The 23,165-nt window shown below is 39.5% G+C and overlaps 1 protein-coding gene across 4 annotated transcripts in view; it reads right to left on the bottom strand.

Annotated features, from left to right (window-relative positions):
* The window catches only part of pcdh19 (protocadherin 19), a 116,485-nt gene that overhangs the window by 75,575 nt on the left and 17,745 nt on the right, over positions 1–23,165 (bottom strand). Inside the window, exon 2 of one of the 4 annotated variants that reach the window (XM_043704495.1) lies at positions 13,822–13,894. The exons of 2 other annotated variants lie outside the window; for them this stretch is intronic. In XM_043704495.1, coding sequence (XP_043560430.1) covers positions 13,847–13,894 — 48 coding nt within the window. In that variant the 3' untranslated portion in view covers positions 13,822–13,846. Of the gene's footprint in view, positions 1–13,821; positions 13,895–20,277; positions 20,320–23,165 lie in introns of those variants that run through there. One more of the 4 variants, XM_043704496.1, reaches the window with a different exon arrangement.

Below are 23,165 nucleotides of genomic sequence, written 5' to 3'. Positions count from 1 at the left end.
GGTATTTTCCCTGAGGTGGTGAGTCCAGAACTCGAGGGCATAGGTTTAGGGTGAGAGGGGAAAAGATATAAAAGAGACCTAAGGGGCAACATTTTCTTGCAGAGATTGGTGCATGTGGTGGAGGCCGGTACAATTATAACATTTAAAAGGCATTTGGGTGGGTACTTGAATTGGAAAGGTTTAGAGGGATATGGGCCAAGTGCTGGCAAATGGGACTAGGTTAGGTTGGGATTACAGGTTGGCATGGATGATTTGGAATACAGGGTTTGTTCCCATGCTGTACACCTCTATGACTCTATTCTGCCAAGTAATGGCAAGAGATTATAAGGACATTCACTCAAATGACAGATAGTGTTTTCCTCTGCACTCACCAAACTCAATGTGAGCCTGGAGTTCCTGCTGTCAGTCAATCAAAATCGAGAAAATGTTCTGCACACCACCAAAGGCAGCACTTAGCTAACTGACAGAGAGAGGAGAACTGTAACTTCACCCTCTTAGCTGTTTCAATGCTAAGATTTGCTGTGGTACAGAAGTGCAGAAGGTGTTTCATTTCAAGACTTCTTGCAAATTCAGTGAGTGTCACTTCCAGCATTCATTAGAAAATGCTATGGATTGTATTAGAATTGCATCTAAACCTATATTGGTATATGGAACCTTTCAGACCCATGTTAGCATGACTTACCATCAAGGTGCACAATATTGAGGGACCTGCATACAGTTTAAACTGAGTTTAACAGCATATTACAAGTCACAATGAAAAACCTTATTTACACAGCTAACTTTTCCCTGGGAGAAACAGTGCGCTGCCTGAATGTCCTCTGGTAGTGATGGATGCTTCTCCCAGTTTATTCGAATCTTTAATAAAAATGGACTTGAAAAGTAGTAACCAATGTGATTTATGATGACATCTGTCATTTTTTTTTTACTGACAGGCAGATTTTGAATCAAGAATAAATTATTATCAAATACATTGTGATATTCAGGATACAAAAAATTAATGTAGAATAACATGAAGAAAAACATATGATTTGGCTCAGTGACAAGCTCATTAAGTATTTCAATCTGCAGTGTTCCAAATACAGAATTAATATAAGGCACTCAGTTTCAAATCACCAAAACACTACACTGCATGTCTCTCGATTAAGAAAAAGCTCTCCCCACGTTAGTGAAACTGCCAAATCAATAGTCTTCAGGAATAATTTATATGTCACAACCATAATCCAAAATCACTTTCGGGTTTATGACATCATATAGGAACTGGCCTAACTCTCTAGGTCACTTGGTGCTGTGCAAAACGCTAACCCAGGCTCAGAAAAGGATCTTGCAGAACCACAGTCATCCACCTTTTGTTGCCAATGATAAGACATGCTCCAGATTTGAATGTGTTTTGCATTTCAGCAAACAGCATATGGTAGCATAACTCTTGAATGTTTGCCACCATCTCAAATGACTTCTGAATAATGTTTAACTTGCACCAGCTGTTTAAAATCACAGTGGGAAGTTGGGTTAGAAGACTGATGCCAACTCAAGCCTAGTCTTAATTTCGTGCACCTTCCCTGAATGTTTTCCACTTCTGAGGCCATGGACTACATACAGTCAGGGAACTGAAAAGATCAACTGCTCACATGTAGAGAAGAAACAAATGAACATGTAATTAGCATCGGAAACAGACAGAAATAAATAGAAGGAGAAATGGAGTTGTGGATGCAAAAAGAGTGACAATGAAAGGAAGAAAAGGATCTTTTTGAAAAATGGAAGAAAACCAAACAGTCTTACATGCCTATAAAATTATATAGGACAAGTAAATCTTTCTTCCCATGATTAATTTAACTACAACTCCACAAGTTAAGTATAATCATTCCTTTTGATTTAATTTTTATTTGTCTTTCTGCAGTATTTTAAAAATACATTCACAAGATGCCTAACCAGTTGAGAGAATTGTGAGCAGTCAGAAACTATGGTGAGGAAATCAGATGAGGGAAAATGAAAAATAAATTGGTTTGCAGATTCAAATTCCCAGCCTTAGTTACAGCAAAAGCCCTGTCCAGTTGGAATAAATATGACATCCTTAACCAAGGCATTGTTGTATAATTTTTAATGCTATCCAGTCTAGATGATTCTTTAACTAAGAAGAATGCCATAAAAGTTGCACATTATGCCTTTCATCTATTTCTTTCTCTTATTACTGTGCAAAATCACTTGTATCCATTAAGACAAGATTGAATTGCCCAGGAACCACCTTGTGAAAAGGGCAAAAGACAAGCATTAATTGCATTAATTACCCTAATTCTGCTTAACAGTTTCATATTGCTGCAAGAACTGCCTCTGTGACTGAACCATCAGGCACAAAATAATTGTCCATTTAAATGCCTCCTTGGAAAATGCATAATAGTGGTTTATTTTTCAAAAATTGTTTCTTTGAAAGAAATTAATCTTGTTGTACCTTGGATAACAGCAGCCTGTTTCAAAGCCATTTTCCTTGTCTGCTAATCTGGTGGAAATTTCACTGTTGATTTTGTGCAACCCACAATGCCCCCAGATTATCAACTGCTTTGTGATTGACTCATTCATGTTTTTATAGAAATTAATTTTGATTGCTTGCTGTCTCCCATCTGACACAAATTATTGATATGCACATATGTCATGCATAATTTTGATTAGAACAAAGCAAATGCACAGAACACTTAACTTCTAAACATTTACTACTAAAAACATTATCTGACTTTAAGAGATGTTTCTATTTCATGGCATAGATATTATGTTTTCATGGAGCAGTGTTTTTAGAGCAGTAAAACTGCTGTTCCTGGGCCTGTAGATAAAGGTGCAGAGATGGCCTCTTGGACAATGATGTGCTCTTCCTGTCAGATGTGGGAGATTAGGGAAACTTTCAATGTTCCTGATTATTTCTGCAGGAAGTGTGTTTGGTTGTGAATCATATTGGATCACATGGAACAGGTAAAGATCATGTCTGTGTAAATTCACATTGCAATGCCAGAAATTTCTTCATAATTTGGCATTGGATTATAGAACATAGAACAGTACAGCACAGAACAGGCCCTTCAGCCCACGATGTTGTGCCGACCACTGATCCTCATGTATGCACCCTCAAATTTCTGTGACCATATGCATGTCCAGTAGTCTCTTGAATATCCCCAATGACCTTGTTTCCACAACTGCTGCTGGCAACGCATTCCATGCTCTCACAACTCTCTGTGTAAAGAACCCGCCTCTGACATCCCCTCTATACTTTCCTCCAACCAGTTTAAAACTATGACCCCTCGTGTTAGTCATTTCTGCCCTGGGAAATAGTCTCTGGCTATCGACTCTATTTATGCCTCTCATTATCTTGTATACCTCAATTAGGTCCCCTCTCCTTCTCCTTTTCTCCAATGAAAAAAGTCCGAGCTCAGAATTATCTGTTCACTTGAGATATATGGGTTGGAATATTGTGCTGGTACAATAGAGATTAAAGCATATGAGTAAGGTGGAAGTAAAAACTTTTGCCAGCATCTGATGTGAGAACTGACCTTGAATTGCTCTTTTCTTTCCAGCTGATGTACTTCATTTTCGCAACTAAGGATTATTAGTGAATTGATTAAGCAAGGATTTTCAGTTTAGACTATAATATGCAAAATTAAATCCAATGTTATTGGAAGTTAATCCAAGTTTCAGCATTTGTTCTATTACCTAGAATGACTGATGCCACTTGGACAAGGAAGGCATTGGGGTATTACTAAGTTCACCTGAAGTCTTTCAAACTGGTTCCTATAGCTATCTGAGATGCTGAGGGGTTCGTTCACACATAGACACAATTAATAAAAGCTAAGTACCGTGAATGCTGAAAATATGAAATAACAATAGAAAATGCTGATGAAATTTCGCAGGTCTGACAGCATCAGTGAAGAGAGAAATAGAGTTAGTGTTTCCAAGTCTGCTGTGATTCTTCTTCAGAACTTAGTTTAAATACTCTCTTAATGATTGTGACATGTAGCTAGTTCACCTTCGCCTCATAGTCTGTACAAATTCAATACAATATTTTTTTCTGAAAGAAAAAGGATGCCCTACTGTCTCACTGCACTATTGCTGCAGTTGATCAGACGTGGGTAAGATATACAGTGCCTATTCAAAATGTATGACTGTACATGCTAGAACTAGATATTATTCTGCGATGAGTTTGAAGACAGGCACATAGTAATGGTAGAATGCCTAGCAATTTCAACTGCATGAGACGGCATCAGGCAAGGAATGGGTGTGTGGGGATCTCCATTGCCTATCAGAACTCCCCTCCCTTTAGCCTTTTAAACAAAGCTCCAGGGATTGCACACTGATTGCCTGGGTTCTTTTGGCAAAGTGAACCCCAGTAGCGGTTACTCCTTGCTGGGATTACTGTTGGCCACCTGATTCGCAGAAATCCCTAAAGTAGGATTTCCTCCTGAGTTAGGAGTCAAAGTCTCACCTTATAGTAACCAAGGCAATGTTCCTAGCATGAAATTGCTTTAAGACAGTTGTCAGGATCGTGGGCAGACTCCTGCACCAAGACCTTTTATCCTTGGGGGGTGGGGAGTGGTGGGAAAGCGGAAAACTTTCCTCAAAGATATGTAATGCCTTCTGTGAATAAAATGATCTTGGTTCACAGTATTATATTAGTTGCCAACAAGATTTCATTTGGATGTATGGTTGGAATATGAAATCTTGATATAGAATTGTGTCAATTTGCTGTTCGTACAAACAGCAATACAGTGTGCTGAGTTGTGGCTTGAGAGAGAAAAAGCCGATAGCTGCATAGAATTATTGTCAACTCATTGTTTTTCAAACCTAAAAGGCAGCACTATTATTGCATGGTCTTTTTCACTGATGGTGTAAATATATATTGACTTCTCTGCAGGATCATATACAAATAATTGACTCCAGCAGTCAGTTATAACTGTATATTTTTTTGAATGACACAAATTACTGCATTAATCTTTAGGATTTCGGTAACTGCATAGAGATGCCAAATAAGTAAAAACTAAGCAGGTTTCCTCTGCAGTTTAACTCAAATTTTCTAAATACTCTTATGTATCATTCTGCCTGACTTGACAGCTACTTTTTCCCTATGCCAAGTTTGAATCAGATTAATTTACTTTTTAAGATGACTGTTCTGACGATTAGTCTGGGGGGTACTAATGCAATTCCATTTGATGTCATTTGTTTATGGATAAGACAATTGCTGTGTTAATGGGTTAAACATTGTGCTTTATTGCTGATATTTTTACACCATTGCCTTGCTGGGCTGAAAACGGAACAGTTGAAAAACATTTCCTCATGCTCCAAATTCTTCTGGAAATGTTGCAAAATTGGTTTCCTGTCACATAAAATAATGCAGCTCAGAAGGGGATCATTCAGCCCATCATACCAATGCCAACTCTTCGGAAGGACCATCGAATTAGTCTCACACCCCTGCCTTGCCATACAGCACTACAATTTTTTTAATAAGTTTTTGTCCAATTACCTGCTAAAATCTGTTTCTGCAATCCTTTTTGATTGTAACAACTCACTGTAGAAAGGACTCACCTCATCTCACCCCCTTGATTTGTGTCCTCTGGGTACCACCGGCCAGCGAAAACAGTTACTCCCAACTGTTAGGAAATGAAGCTTAACCTTTTTTTCCTCCAGTATGATTAAGAGTGCTTTTCAATTGTTGTGGATATGGTAGACATTCACCTATTTGAGAAACTTCAGAGTAAGTTCAGGGGTGGTCTTCAGAGGTGTAATGGTAGAACTACTGTCCCATTGGTAACATTACTCAGTGCACACTTCTAATAAAAAATTCAATATTTCTACAAAGGAGAAATTCTTGTCCTTGAAAGGCTAAAAACATTTTCTTTTAAAAAAAACACTAGTCATGAAAGTGACTCAACTTTACCTTTCTTGCAGCTAATCATCGTGTCCTTGATGTAAGTGAGCATAGCTAACTCCATTATCCAATCATCTGTGTCATTAATGAGATAGTAACAATGGATCTAATCATGCAATTATTTTCTGAAGTATTACTACATTGCGAGTTTTTGAACCCAGTGCTGCAGAAAGTAATTTATACTGCAGAAAGGTTACTACAGAAACCGAAGCAGAAACTTTAACACAATATCTAGTTGATATTTCAGTAAAGGACTGAGCATGTGCCATATTGTTGTATTGTTGTCGATCTTGTATTTTGGACATTGAGACCCGGTCTGTGTTTTCAGATGGATGCTAAAGCTCTTTTGGCATTATTTTGAAGCCAAAATTTATTGATCAACAACATCATGAAACCAAATTAATTAGTTATTACTACATTACTGTTAGTAAATTAATTCCTTTGTTATAATGGTGATTACACGTAACTCATTAGCTATAAAGAGATTTGAGAGGTCCTAAGGTTGCATGAGGTGCTTCACAAATGCAAGTACTTTCACTTATAGCTGTAAAAGTTTGGACATGGCTATGTTTGCATTCCCTTGATTATTGACCCTTTCCTCAGATACTGAGTCATGCAGGTTTCAAGTCTATGGAGCCATTCCCCTCCAGCACATTCAGTTATGAGTCAAAATAATGAGTAATAAACAGGATATCCAAGTGTGGTGACGTCAACCAACATTTTCATACAAATATTTTCTGGCAGAGGTTACTGATTAACTAGGAGAAAGTGAGGACTGCAGATGTTAGAGATCAGAGTCAGGAGGTGTGGTGCTGGAAAAGCACAGCCAGTCGGCAACATCCGAGGAGCAGAAAAGTTGTCGTACTGAGCATAAGTTCTTCATCTGGAATGCTGATGCTCGAAACGTCGACTCTTCTGCTCCTCAGTTGCTGCCTGACCGGCTATGCCTTTCCAGCACCACACTTTTAGACTTTGTTACTGATTAACTCCAAAGTGGAAAGCCTGAGTGATTTTTTTTTCTCCTTTGTTTAACCCTACAATGGTGGAAGTAGAAAGGGTGATTGAATGCTTTGCAAAAAAAAAGATGTTTTAAGATTTGTAAAGGTACAGGCAGAAAATTGAGTTTGGGCAGGGGAAATACGGCTGAGATGGCTAAGGCTTTGTTCCCATTGACGGAAGTGTCGAGTGCGGGGATCCACAAAAGGACAAATTAAGTAATTTGCAATTGCTTTAAATGCTAGAAGGTTGTGTGGAGATCAGAAACAAATTCAGGACAAACACCTCAAAATTCACAAGCAGAATTTAGTATAGGCTAGGGTGCAGACAGATGAACATGGGACTAATTGCTATTCATGAATGAAGGTAAACAGTGCGGAGAACATTGGAGAAATTGGAGTAAAGTTTGTATTTGCTTAATAGAATGAATTGGGTGATGGTGAATTAGTAACCATGTCTAATGTCTATTTCAATTTTACTTCCAATATCTCCTGAAGATTTATCATCACTTAGTTGACAATATATCATAATTTTGAAATCTATGCCATTGACTTTGGGACGACTTTGGGTGGGGGTTTCAGGAAAAGCAGGGTTTGAATTAGGAGCAGTAATGGGCACTGTACAGAGTAGGACATGTACTGTTGACAATGAATAGGTTGTTGGTTTAAGGTTTCGCACAAGATAGCAAACTTTCACAGGGTCTGCTTCAGCCTAAACAAATGTTTATGGTGGAAAGCTGAAAGCATTGGTTCGGTCTTCCAAACATTCAGTTGGAAAAGGTTGACAGTACTGACAACAGTACCCACTCCGACTGTTAATCCATTGGAAGAGTTCATATGCAGGCATCAGTGAGGACAAGAATGAACTTAGCTCTGGTATCTTTGTGCCCCGTCTTGGCTCAAATGTCAACTATCGCCACTTAAGAAGGGTAGCAGATGGTATTTCACTAAAAACCAACAAGTCAGAAGAAAGTGCAGTATTTTGGTGAGAAAAATAGAACAAAACCAGTTAAATGGTAAGAGATTGAGAATTCAGATTTTAGAAGGGCTTGATGGGATTATCCCACTCCAGGACAGAAAACAGACCCTTAGCCCAGGCAAACAGACAGCAATACCCCAGGCAGCATTTTGCCCATGGCAGCCAAGTAAAGGATTTGGGGCTCTCCCTTTGGATCTGCTGATGATTTTGGATGGCTAGAAATCTGGTGGCCTCAGCAGTGCCACAGATAGAGGTGTGGGGACTGCAGAGAGAAGAAGCCAAGTTGAGGCACTCTCAAAGGCCAGGTAGTAACTTTTTGGCATTACCTGGGCATTGTTTGGCAGTCCAGGGTGATCAGAGGAGTTAAGTCTCTAGCAGCAGTATTCGATCAGAAAGGGTGGTCATTGCCACTGGGTGGTCTTCCCTACAGGCCACGGTATAGACTAAAAGGAAGGGCACACACCAACCCTGGAAAAATACTGGACACAATTTATCTGTGTCTCTCCATGAAGTGTGTGTGTGTGTGTGTGTGTGTGTGTGTGCGCGTGCACGCGCGTGGGGGGGAATTGGTCTATCTTGACACTGGTAAAATGCTGGAGAGGGCAGGAAGTTGTCCTTGATCAGCCCATTTTGTGGTTTATTGCTTTCATTCAATGAGTGAGCCTTGCTTTCATTCAATGAGTGAGCCATGCCATGTCTGCCACTGACAATACCTGTGACAGTGGGAAGACATCAGGCTCCTGTTGCAACATTTCCTGCCACCATTTTACAAATCCTCCTGTCTCTTAGCTCATTGCCAGGGAACTTGTGAAATTCAGCCTTAAGATTCAATATTTTTTATTTGCTTAAATTTCAAACATAGTTTAATTAGGCTGTTGAATTTGACAAAATTACCTCAAATCACTTTTAGAGGATTTCAATAAATAAAAATTCATTGAAATGTTGCATGATGCTTGTAATTCTTCCAGATTTATGTGATATTCGGCTAGAAATGAATGTTGGAATCATTGGACAAATGCTTCATGTAAATGTATTGATAACTTATAAAATATTGTAACAAGGAATTTTATGTGAAAAGTTTGAGAATTTGAATGATGACTTCAAGCATTTTAACATCTATTCACTAGATTCCTCACTTAGGTCAGATGACTTCATATAGAATTCTGAAATTGTTTAAGAGCGTACATTCCAGTATCAAACACTTAATTCAAACTCACCCTTTGAATGAAAATGCTATCAAGTAGATCCAACTATTTCATTTCAGCATGCCTCTAGGAAATGGACTTTCCATTATTCAATGAAGCATCTGAGTTTGCAAAGAGTTGAATTTTGACTTTAATTAAATGAACTGTGGTGTTTGGAAGAGTTTGAGTGGATAGCACTTATTATCAATTCTATTTTCCATCATGTTGTAAATGTGGCAGGCTGTTTTTAATAGTTATAGCAGTTCAGCAGTAAAAAGGGTTAAAGTCAGGGGATTTGATTTCCATTGTTTTGTAATCTTTTCATATCAAAATATCTAGCCTAAAATAAAACTCATAAATCCAAAATCAAATCCAAAGTCTTATACAAAATTAGATTACTGAAAGATGCACAGGAATGCAGAAATTAAAATATGAGATTGAAACAATGGATAGAAACCAGTGCAAAGGAGGGAGTTAGCACAAGGTACCAAAAGGCAGACTTATAATAAAATCCACAACGCAAGCTAAAATGCAAACCTCTGTGAAACATGTTCTCAGAAATTGATTCTGACATGATAAAATTAAACAACAGCATTTGAGTTGGTAAGTATTATATCACTTCTTTGATTCATTCATTTTGGTGACCAATATTTACAGCTTGACAGTGATTCAAAGTTTAATAATTTGTCTCATATCAGTACAAAGCTGCTTTGATCAGGTATGATGCAAATCAGCAGCTCCTAGGTTTGCCATGACAATGCAACCAACTCCGACCCTAATCCTTCATGAGCAATCCCCACTGCACATGGTGACATTTCAGATGTATTGCGGTAGCAGGTGATGTGCAATTGATGGCATACTAGATTATTACATTATTGCCTGTTTATATGAAAGCTGAAGAGTTCACAATCAAAAAATGTTTAGATAAGGGAGTTTAGTTGCAAAACATGTACCTCAAAAATGACAAATCGATTATTGTATCTTATCCCAATATTTCATCCCAGCTGGTATGATGTTTAATATTATTGAAATAGCTTGCATTTTCATAGACTTCTCTGTGCTTCTTTTAAAGGCTCCTACTACTTTAGTTTTGTAGTCACCCTATAACCTTCTTCAAGTTGCTATACATTATCCATAAGCATTGACAGTGAGAGGCAGTAAGCTGTTCAAAGCCCAAGTGAGCTGGTGAGCCAAGGTTCAGGGGACCTTCACCGTTCAGCCTAATCCTTGCACACACACTTTCACTTAAGGTTATTCTGGGAGATTTGTTAACCTTTTCTGCTAAGTCACGCTGAAATTATTCTTTAAACATTTTACAGCTTTCTCTTCACTTATTTGGACTTGCATACTTACAGCAAGCCTACCAGTCTGGGTAGAATTGCCCTCAGAATACTGAAAGATCATGACATGCAATGCTTGCAGTGAGCTTCCTTTATATTTCAGTAATTACACGGCTGAGAATATCTGTAGAGTTTGTCAATTAGCAATAAGATCCTTACCACAGATATGGAATTTGTCATTCTTGGTTTAATGACAAAATTTCATCGACTATGGCACTACTTTGACCTCTACACATCCACTCTTTTAATACCCTCTCTGACTGTATCCATATTATGGCTGCATTTCCCTCATTATTGGGAACTCCAGTGCTCAGTGGATGCTGTGAGTTTTCATTATCTCAGCTGGACTACACATTTAATATCATCAAGTACACAACTGATGCCAACTCTGTAGCCCTAAGTGGTCAGTGCTGAGAAATATGATTTGACAACAATTGTTTGTCTATCTGGAAGAGGTGTTATCATAGAGTATTTTCACAGAATCCTTTCAATGAAAAGCAGGCCATTCGGCCCTCTGAGTTCACACTGACCCTCCGAAGAGTATCCCACCCACACCCAACCCCCACCGTCCTTTATTCCTGTAAACAATCAACCTAAACTGCACATCTTTGGACTGTGGGAGGAAGCCAGGGCACGAGATAACTCTCCCATCAAGGCTGTTCTGGAATTTCCAAAAATTAATTATTATTTCGCCAGACACTATCATGGGGATCACAAATGAAAGGAAGGGTCATTGGAGTATTTTTAAAGTTGTCATAGCACCGTAGAGCACAGAAAGAAGCCCTTTGGCCCAATTCATCTGTGCCAGCCAGGTTTCCCAAACTGAACTAAACTCATTTCCCTGCATTTGGCCTGTATCACTATAAATGTTGCCTATCTATATACCTGTCCAAATGTCTTATACATATTAAAACTGTACCTGATTCGAACCTCTTCTTCTGGCAGCTTGTTCCGTATATGCACCACTCTCTGTGTGAAAATGTTGCCCCTCAGGTCCCTTTTAAATCTTCCTCTCTCACCTTAAATCTATGCCCTCTAGTTTTGGACTCCCCTAAGGGAAAAAAAACCTTGGTAAATCACCTTATCTCTGCCTCTCATGATTTTATAAACCTCTGTAAGGCCACCTCTCAGCCTTCTACGCTCTAGGGAGATAATTCCCAGCCTATACAGCCTTTCCTTATAACTCAAACTTTCCAGTATCGGTAATATCCTTGTAAATTGTTTTTGCATTCTTTCCAGTTTAATAACATCCTTTCTACAGCAGGGTGACCAGAATTGAATGCAGTATTCCAAATGTGGCCTTACCAATGTCTTGTAGAGCTGCAACATGACGTCCTAACTCCTGTATTCAATGTTCTGACCAATAATGGCAAGCCTACTAAACACTTTCTTCACCACCCTGTCTCCGTGTGACCCACTTTCAATGAACTATGTACCTGTACACCTAGGTCTCTATGTTCGACAACACTCCCCAGGACCCTTCCATTAACTGTCTAAGTCCTACCCTGGTTTATCTTACCAAAATGCAATATATCACATTTATCTGCATTAAACACCATCTGCCATTCCTTTGTCCACTAGCCCAGTCCACCTAGATCCCATTGTACTCTTAGATAACCTTCTTCACTGCCCATTATACCATCACTTTCGGTGCCATCTGCTAACTTACTAAACATGCCTCCTATGCAGCTTCTTTTTCACTTTCTTTGAACATTTTTTTTATTAGTTATAGAAAAACCAGAGGTGTGGGGGGAGGAGGAGGAGATAGGCACTGTTGCCTGTGGGAGGTTGCATGATAAACCTCCCACAGGTGGGTAAAAGGTTCTGAGGCAAGGTCTGTGGATGGTTTTGACAGGCCAGCTCCTTGCTCCCTCAATCTATCCCTCTGTTTTCCCCCAAAACTGGCAAATGAAGGCCTTTCCAGGCAGACCTTCAAAGATTTATGATCGGATACTTGCCCATTTAAAAGGCAGGCTACTAATTTACCACTTCCACACACAGACATTCTTGCCCAGAATTTAAACAAAGATCTCACCAGCATCAACTCACCCAACCATTTTTCTTTCCTGCTATCTCCAGGGAGGGAGACTTCCACCCATCAGGAGTAGGCCACCTAGTGCAAGACATTACAAGCTTTCATTTCTCAGATTAGGGAACATTTTTGAAGAGTGGAGAAGCAGGCTTTGGTGAGGAAAATGTCCAGAACATCAATCTGCGATGCCATGCATTTCTACGTCAGAATTAGTGATGGATGAAAGCAGACTGAACGTGCTCTTTGGTCGCAAAAATATAGTCTTATAATCTGGATGTACTGAAGAATTTAGCCTACTTTTTCTCTTTTGTAGACATTACATTTTTGAAATCTTAAACATCAGCTCTCAGGTGAACTGCTGTACAAACTTTCAATTTCTATTGACGGATTTAAGAAAAAGCTGACAGTCCTATCAATTTCTTTCAAACTATTCCCAATTTCATCAATGATCAGATGCCAATATACAGCCATCCATCTGTGCAATCAAAAAGAATCATGTCTTCTCTCACTTAACATTCAAAGGGGGTATAAGTGCTTCAGCAAAACTCTTGAGTGTTTTGCATTCATCACAGAACCATTTGGAAAAGTATAATTAGAAACTTGAATTCCTTCTCTTGAAAAATCTGCCAAAGGCAAAATTATTTTCCACTTAGAAAACAGGGATGAAACTGCTGCTTCAGCCTGAGTTGGGTAAAGAGACAGATTGCTAGAAAAAAAAACTGCATTTGAGTCTTCAAGTTTATCCGTTGCTTTGTTAAGTCTGGTCATTGGCAGAAAAGGTCACAAGCCATACTTCTATTAGAGATGAAAAATAAATTCTCACTTCCTCCAGTTCAAATTCTGTAAGCCGTGCATTCCTGGTTGTAATAATTTCACAAGATGCGACCATGTCTTCAGCTGTGTTTGCCACCAAATCTAGAATTCCATCAATGACATTCGTCATATTTCTCCCATACAATGCTCTTTATGGATTTCTTCGGGTCAGCAATGCAACAGGAAAATTGAACACAGGAAGCAGAGAGGGGAATCTCTGCATAGACGGATAAAGACAAGGAGAAAAACTCTCAAAAAATTGCCTGCCCAATGAAAGTGCTCAGGGTGTGCTTCTACTTCCACCATTTCTAGGAGCAGTGTTTGAAGCATTTGCCATTCAATCAGGATGGAATCAAAGAAGGGTGCCATGACTGTCACCAGATCCTGCAGTCTCACAGCAGTCAGTGACCACCAAGGCCAAAACCAATCTCAACTTCTCTGCAAACCAGAACTTTCCAAATACAAGCGGATGACAATGCCAACATTTCCCAGTTCATCATCCACTGCTACATCCAAGTTGTGCTGAAGGCGATATACTCAAGGAGAAGTGAGTTCATTGTTTTCTCTCTAATCAGAGAGAAGCTGGATGAGTGGGCATGTAGCTTTGTCAGGGTAGCATGATTCTCAGCTGGATAGGACTGCACACACATGGGTCCTGCACACACATAGGGAGATCAAAAGTAATCATAAAGAAATCCACTGCGTAATGAGCAGTCAGTATACAACATGCCCAGGTCTTGTCTCCACCCCATGTTATCCAATGGGAATTTCCTGATTTCTTTAGTATGGTTTGGGGGAGGGAGAGTTTGAAGGACAGCCATTCTTCTCTCTCATCATTGTATCCAAAAATCTTTGGAAAGTAGGGGTCAACTGAACAAGACATCATGGGGTCCTAATCCCCTTGCCTCCCCGACACCAATAAAAACAAGGGCCAAGTTCCAGGGGCCATTCACTCATGGGAGAATATTTGTCCACTATTCATCAGCCAAGTGAGTGAAGTAAGATAGGATGGAGGTGGGATTCCCAACTCTTAGCAGCCAGAAGTGCCACCTCAAGGAAGGCCAGCTGATGTCATGCACTGGTAGCATGACATGCCAACTGTTGGCATGGCACCCAATGCGCTGGGAAGAGTTCAGCGAAGGATCCGAACTTTAGGATCGGGGAAGGATGCATATGAAGTGGGCAGGAGTCAGGGTTTGTGAGACAATGAGGGAAAGGAATTTCTCTGGGTGAGTAACACCGTGGTTGGGGGGGGATGACTCCGATGGACCCAGAGGGCGAATTACTGAGGTACAGCTCCTGGCCCCCCTTTCCATTTTCAGCTTTGGCAGGTTAGCCATTTGATGTAGACTTCACCCAGTATTGGTTCAATGCCATTAAGTGCTCGCTTAAATGCTCCAAATGGCCTTCAGGTAAATATGTGTTACAAAGGCATTCCAGTCACTGGTTCATCCATCTGTGATTGTTCTGTCTAGTATGGTTTTGAAATTATTAATTAACTCTCCTGAAGGAGGGAAACTAGAGAGCTTCCAGCATACCTTGACCAGAGATGGCGCAAAATCAAACGGGTTTTTAAAATTGCTTTGTATGATTTCATTAAGAAAAAACTATAGATTGTACTGTTTAAAAAAATAGATTCTAGCAATGTTGGAATTAATTCTCTAAGGCTTGCAATTTTCCTGATGTATATGCATTATGAGGTTTCAGCAAAGGCTTTTAGATAAGCTATTTAAACCGTCTAAAACACTGAAAGATTCATACTACGTAAAAGGCACTTTTGCAAGACTTAAAACTTCTTACATGCAACGATCCAGATACTTTTTTTGCAAATGGGAAATGTGATTATTTGCTAGCTTTACTAATTCAAATGGGAAGAAGATTGAGGATTTTCCCTACCAAATATGTTAAATATTTATCTCAAGCCAATTAAGTCCATTCACATAAACCTTCACCTGCTCATATCATACACTTCCATATAAGGGCTACACCTGGGTAATTTCTACGAGATGCTTACTAAATAGGCTACTTTTTTTAACTAGGAGAAAGTGAGGACTACAGATGCTGGAGATCAGAACTGAAAATGTGTTGCTGGAAAAGCGCAGCAGGTCAGGCAGCATCCAAGGAGCAGAAGAATCGACGTTTCGGGCATGAGCCCTTCTTCCGGAACTCATGCCCGAAATGTCGATTCTCCTGCTCCTTGGATGCTTTTTTTTAACTGTTTACTTACTACATTGTAACAGTGACTATATATTCAAATGTACTTGGCCTTTCACTCCCAATGAATGTTTCTCAGGTTTTAAGCCTCTGCCCCTGCTGTCTTGCTCTGCACAATATTCATCTCTGCTTCTGTCACAATTAAAATTGATGATAAAGTCTAAAAGGGCTTGCTGTTCATGGCAGTTTAAACCGTCTCTTTCAAAGAGGGAGAAATGCCAAGGGGGTCATGTTGGTGAAGTTTCCTCATGATAACTTCACTGCAAACAGCATAGGTTCAATGTCAAACAATGGGGGGAAAAAAGTTCAAGAGACAGCATTATAAAGTGATGTGACCATTTCAAACAAAATGGAGGCATCGGGAATTCAAACCGGTTTCACCAAGTTTTTGTTCTTCATTTCTAGAAAAGGGGATCATTATTACACTGTGCCTGCTGATTAGAAGTGGGAAATCAATACGTGCAGTAGTCAACCATTTGTGTACTCAATGAAAGAAAACTGTTGTCTCTGAGTGGCTTATGTTTCAGCTGTCCTGCCCTAACTCGTGAAATACTGACCGCAGTCACAATGCCGCTGTGAATGGGAACCGTGGTTATATTGACCCATTGTCTTGTGTGTGGGAAAAGCAGAGGTGCCCACATGAAAACAGGAGTTCAGAAACACCTGATTACTAGCTTTTGGCTGCCCATGAGATTTCTAGTGATTGATAATTATGTCTGTTCTTTTCATCAGTGTATAATCAAACAGTATTTCAAACCTTAAAAGAATTGACTGTTTGCCAGCTGTGAAGCATAGTACAAAGAATCCTATAGTGTTACACAGACATTACAACATAGAAATAGGTTGTTCAACACAAAGTTCAACTCATTGTTTGTCCATCACACAAGCAAGTTGCTGTTAGCAAGTTCTTGCACTATTACTTTTACAATTCAATATATTCATCGAAACAGGCCCTTCAGCCCATTGACAGTTTACCTTGCATCTCAATTCATTTTCAAAACATCTATCTAATCTATTCTTAAAAACAATTTATTTTTGGCTTCAATCACAACCCCACAAACCCTGTGTTAAAAAAAAATCTCCAGTTCTCTGTCCTAAATTTTTATATTTAATCTTACATCTCTGTCACTGGAAACAGTCTGTCTTGAACTACACTGCCCCTACTATCATCTGAAATTTTTCTTTGCTGCTAATTTTAGGCAAGTCACATTAACCTATTCAAAATAAATGATTTAATGCTTGAACTGGTGGGCAGATGAATTTCACATGGATGTGTTAATTGTTTATACCTATTGTCCCAGGATATTATTTTCCTCTTTTTAAAAGGCGCAGCACATTGATATTTCTAGTTAATTCGGGCAAACAGCACCATCATCAGTAACAATGGGCATCAGTTCTTAACTATTGATTTAAAAGGACAGACTCTCTGCGCACCTTGTTGAAAGAAATAAAAGCATCATTTTGAAAACAGCAATATACAGCAACGTAGCCATCCTGTGACAAAAAGATTGTTCATTTACATTCCCAATGGAGCAGTTAATTGCTGCAGTTGGATAAGAAGAAAACATATCCTTTTCTGTGTAGATGAAATGATAAAAAATGAATTACTGCTAGAAATCAGAGATTGGATGTGTTGGATATAACAACCTAACATTCACTTCAGCTTCTCCTGACGGAAGCAGCTCAAATCACTAATGTGCAGACCAAAGGGAGTGCGAATATCCCAGAGTTCTTAATGGAATTAGAATTTGATGCCAATCAACTTGTAATGGCCTGTGGGCTTTCAAGTCATGTGGATGTAAAAGATACAGACAGACAGGCAAAGATTATCTTTGATCCAGAGCTTTACTTCATAACATCAATGCTTTAAATGATTGACTTTCTAGTTTTATTGTTAGTGCTTTTTTTTATCCTTGTGGTCTAATTCACCTTTTGACAAAACAGTGTGAAGCTAGTCAGTTCCATGTTGAAAGTGATGAGCACCTGAATTGTCATAAAGATCAAACCTGATTCTGAATGAGTGCCGTGCCATCTTTCAGCTGAGACATTAAAATCGAGTCCCATCCTGAACATTAGATGGATGTTCAGCAACCCATGATAATATCTCAAAGAATCATCTCCATTGTTCTGGCAAAGTTTATTCACCAATCAAAATCACCAAAACAGATGATGTGGTCACTACCACATTGTTGTCTGTGGCAGTTTGTTCTGCACAAATTAGCTGCCCTGTTTCCTACACTGCATCAGAAACTACATTCAAAACTGCCTGCAAAGACCTTTGAGAGATCCACTGATGATGAAAAACACTGCGAAATGCAATTCATTTGTTTTGATTTGAAATTTGATCACCAGTAAAAATTAAATAGTATAATATAATGGAGGAAATGGTGGACTGATTCCTATTCCAACCGGAAACAAATATTCCAGAATTCCACAATGAATTAGACTGACCATCAGTCTTTTACTACTTTATTAGAATGATAGGTGTGGTTTTTCTTATTTCTGAACAAATCTGCTAACATCTCAATTACTACAGGTTATTTTAAAGAGTCCAAATATGATATCTGCCCCCTCCTTTGGCATGTAATGCAATGAATCTTGCAAATATTGGCAGAGATATATATATATCAGAGATAGTACATATTGGAATTTTAAAGGCTATTAGCAATATTTTGGCAGGTCCCATTGTAAGTTAAATCTTACCAGACTAAAAGATTGATTGAAAATGGTTCCTTGAAAATCTAGGATCCATCAACTCAGAATTCCCATTGGTGCTGTCACTTGGTTTGTACTGCATCAGACATAATAGCTTCATTTTTATGAGCTGCTTTTTATATTTTCATCCCAAGACTTTATTATACTTAAGATAATCAGAATAAAACCCCTAACTCCAGAACCAAAGAGGCAATGATAAGGTCACCCCACTCTTTGTTTCACTGGAAGAAAAAAGTCTACTATTTACTGTCTTGCAAGTGAACCTATTGGACTGCACTGTGTAATTATATGATCCACTTTTACTAATCCAAGTTCCTCGTTGCAGCACAGCAACCTCTATGTTTCATTCCTCCACTTCCATACTTTGGAGTTTTACAATGGGCTTTGCTCTAAATCTGGAGGTACCGAGAGACCAACACATGAGGCCAATTCCCAAGATTCTCATTACTGAAACTGACAGTGTTCACTCGCCAGCAGAATTAGATTTTCCTGACTTACTCCTGAAACCTGGTCTGTTTACTCTGCACACAGAAATCAATAGCGAGAATTAAACTTCAACCTTCAACTACACTGTGGTGGGCGGCACGGTGGCACAGTGGTTAGCACTGCTGCCTCACAGCGCCTGAGACCCGGGTTCAATTCCAGCCTCAGACGACCCACTGTGTGGAGTTTGCACGTTCTCCCCGTGTCTGCGTGGGTTTCCTCCGGGTGCTCCGGATTCCTCCCACAGTCCAAAGATGTGCAGGTCAGGTGAATTGGCCATGCTAAATTGTCCGTAGTGTTAGGTAAGGGGTAAATGTAGGGGTATGGGTGGGTTGCGCTTCGGCGGGTCGGTGTGGACTTGTTGGGCCGAAGGGCCTGTTTCCACACTGTAATGTAATCTAATCTAATCACTGTGCATTTAAAGCACCTTAAAAAACACGACTCCACAAAATCTGATGAAAAAGCTCAACTCAATGGATGAGTAGCATAGCATAAAGTGCTATATTGGATAAATTCTATTCTCATGAATTGCATCAACAGATATGCAATGCAAGGCTGGCAGCTCCTTCCAGACTGCATCCAAGATGAGGTCTACTCTCCTTATTGCACTGTCTGGTTTAACAAAGCATGTCATAACACCTGGTTAAAGAATGTTGGCTGACATTACAAATTTTACAAGGGATGGTAAAGCTCTCTATAAAACAACACTATCAAAGTTAGATCTGTCTGAAACTTTTTCTGAGTTGGCAGGAACCTATGATGGTGTGAAACAATTCTAAAGCTTTGTCTTTTATAATTTTTTTTACATCTCTTTATCACTGCTGTCCTTTGCATCACAAGTTAAGACATTTCAGAACATGAACAGTCTCATAGATTTTTACAATTTGAACAGAAATTGTTGCATAAATGAATGATTTCCAGTAACAGTAGTTTCTGAATGTCTAGAACAAGGTAGCAGAGATTTTCCAATTCATGTCACACTTCTAATGGAAATGAAATAATAGGGCACATAAAAAGAGCACAGCAGAACATTAGCAACCTAGATAGAAACAGAATCTTTAACACAATTGAAGTGCTTCACTGGAAGCACTGGGTAAAAAGTTGACAGGACGTTAGGTGAGGAGACCAGAAGTTTGGTCAGGAAATAGATTTTGAGGCTTGTCGTATTGTGTTCAAAAAGTTCCATCTATTTAAGAGCTAAAGAAGCGATTGTTGAGCCAGTGTAATCCTCTTTTATGTGGTCATCTCCATGACCTAAATTAGATAACTTAGTAAGGTTTGCGAGACACGACCGACCCTTCACAAAACTGTGTTGACTATCCTTAATCAACTTATTCCTCCCTAGATGATTAGAAATTCTATCTCATATAACATTTTTCCAACAGCTTACCCACAACCAAAGTAAGGCTCACTGGTCTATAATTACCACCTGACACACACACACACAACTTTTTGACAGGTTCCAACTTTGCCCTCTACAGGACAATGTTGGAGGGATTATCTGGGGAAGAGGGGGGTTTAGGGTATACCCCTGTGTAGAACTCCAGGAAAAGTATGGGCAGAGAGAGAGGGCAAGTGGTCAGTCATTTGGAGACGGTGCCTGGGCTCCAATCGATGTCCAAGACTGTTCTCGGCAGCATTTCAGCAAGCGGAGTTCACTTTTAATCACTGCAAACAAAAGTCACAATCAGTGTTGAAAACACGTCATTGATATAATGTTTCTAACAGGACCTTGAGATCTCCTTCGGATAATCCAAAATTTGGATAATTGATATTCGGATAATCGAGGCTCCTCTGTATAGGACAGATGTCAGAGGTAGTTTCTTTACTCAGAGAGTATTAGGGGCGTGGAATACACTGCCTGCAACAGTAGTAGACTCGCCAACCTTAAGGGCATTTAAATGGTCTTTGGATAAACATATGGATGAAAATGGAATAGTGTAGGATAGATGGGCTTCAGATTGGTTCCATAGGTCAGCACAATATCGAGGGCCAAAGGGCCTGTACTGCCCTGTTATGTTCTATGTTCTAACAAGTCCCATTTCTTTAAAAAGGCAAATTATCTCCATGTTATTTCACTTTATGCAGCTACCCAGAAAATCAGGTCAAACCATTTTGAAAGACTAGCTATTAAATACATCACACGGCTCTTTTGAAAAAAAAAGAATGTCAATGCAGCTGCCCTGATAATTGTAGCATAATTGTCATAAAAAGGTTAATCTAAGTGAGTCATTATTGTCAGACTAATAGGTTTGCCCTGGATACATGCAGAACACAACAAAAAAAGTTTTTCAGATAAACATATTAGAAGCAAGCAGTATTTTCAGATGAGATCCTATAATTATCATTCATGTAGATAGGTGAAGTGAGATGTACAACAGATCTACAATTTTATCACACATATCTTTTTACTCAATGTGTCACGCAGCACTTCCTGCTTCGCAACATTGTCAAATTAAGTAGAAAGTTTAACTTCAACACTTATTGTAGTATGTACATCACAAGTTAACGTCATCATTAGCTAAAATGTATTGTAAAATAGACAGGCAGGAGGCTGGAAGAATACAGCAAGCCAGGCAGCATCAGGAGGTGAAGAAGTTGACATTTCAGGAGTAACCCTTCTTCAGGACTCAAGATGTCCTGAAGAATGGTTACATCCTAAACGACAACTGCTCCGCTTTCTGATGCTGCCGGGCTTGCTGTGTTCTTCCAGCCTCCCGCCTGTCTATTTTGGATTCCAGCATCTGCAATTTTTTGTCCCTAAAATGTATTGTAAGTATCCACTCAGAAATGACCTTTTCTTTGTCGACCTTCACAAATAAAAGACTGTAAAATGTGAAAATACTCCACATTTAGTGACTTGATGAGTAATGGGTTTTAAAGCAGTCTTTATTACCTTTGTTCAGAACAGGATTTGAGACCTATTCCCTTGTAGTTATTGTGCAACAGCATGATGGATGGGTTCAATCTAATTTATGTCTAAATGATAAAGACTGAAGATCCCCTTCTAAAATCTATTGTTTTGATAGCACCTGCCTTTACATTTCTACTGGGTCATACAAGTGGACTTACTGCATACTGCTGCTTGGCCTATCCTGATGCTGCCAAAAAAATTGAAATATGTGACAACTTTAAACTGACATTTGTTTTTGCAGACCAGTGTGTTGTGCTCCATGTGTATTACAGTCCTTCAGGTTGCCTTCTGCAAAACTTTGTGCATACCATAGAGCACCAGACCCAATATCTATGTTGGGCACCACTGTGTAAATACTGGTCTCAGGCATGTATGTACTTTCGTGGGACAGTTTAAACAAGGAGTGCAGCCCACATTGAGGGGACTGTATGTTGATTGTTGCCTGCGCACCCATCATGTAAAAAGTAACTGACAGGTACTCAATAAATAGTGCAACAGCAAAATATCATGAATACCAGGAACCTGAAATAAAAATTAAATGCGCTGCAAATAGTCAGCAGGATGTGCAGTTGTCTGACGAAAGAGCAACAGAGTTGGCTTTTCAGATTAATGCCATTTTGTCAGAACTGGGAAAAACTTTAGAAATGTAGCAGGTTTTAACAAGAACAGAGACAAAGTGGTGGGAGAAGAAAATGTGGTTGGTTGGGTGGTGAAAGAATATCTTTGATCGTGTGGAAGAAGACTTTAAATTACAAAATGTAGAATAGTGCAGCAAAAAGGAAATGGCAATAGGACTAAAAAGGAAACAAAAAATGAGTCTGAACGAGATGCAAGTGGCAACAATCGAAGAGGCAAAGAATCTGAATTGTTGAACTCAATGTTGAATCCGGAAGACTGCAAAGTGCTTAAAGAGATGATGTGCTGTTAAAAGTGTAGGAGATCGATCACAGAATGTGGAGAGGAAATGGGTCACAGAATTAAACAGACAACTTAAAACTCATGCTTATATGAAGGAGACGACATACAAGCAGTGAATAAAGCATGGGCGGCACGGTGGTTAGCACTGCTGCCTCACAGCTCCAGATACCCTGGTTCAATTCCCGCCTCAGGGAACTGTCTGTGTGGAATTTGCACATTCTCCCTGTGTCTGCGTGGGTTTCCTCTGGGTGCTCTGGTTTCCTCCCACAGTCCAAAAATGTGCAGGTTAGGTGAATTGGCCAGGCTAAATTGCCCATAGTGTAAGGTGAAGGGGTAAATGTAGGGGAATGGGTCTGGGTGGGTGGCTCTTTGAAGGGTCGTTATGGACTTGTTGGGCCGAAGGGCCTGTTTCCATGCTGTAAGTGATCTAAGCTAAACAGTGAACTAACGAAATAAATTACTATTTCACCTAAAAAATGTGCTTGGAGCTCTAGATGGTGGTAAGGGAGAAGGTTAAAGAGGAGGTGATGCATCCCTTATACTTGCATGGCAAGGTCCAAAGGGGAGAGAAAGTAGACCAGAGTGTTGGAGGATTGGTCCCTTCAAAATGATAAAAAGCAAGGGAGGCAGATGTGTGATGGCGCCATGATGTTACTGGGAATGGCAAAGGTGATCTGGCAGT

The sequence above is a fragment of the Chiloscyllium plagiosum genome, chromosome 15 (assembly GCF_004010195.1).
Source record: "Chiloscyllium plagiosum isolate BGI_BamShark_2017 chromosome 15, ASM401019v2, whole genome shotgun sequence".
NCBI classification, from domain to species: domain Eukaryota; kingdom Metazoa; phylum Chordata; class Chondrichthyes; order Orectolobiformes; family Hemiscylliidae; genus Chiloscyllium; species Chiloscyllium plagiosum.
The sequence above is the reverse complement of the archived record's forward strand: the minus strand, read 5'-3'. Positions and strand labels throughout refer to the sequence as shown.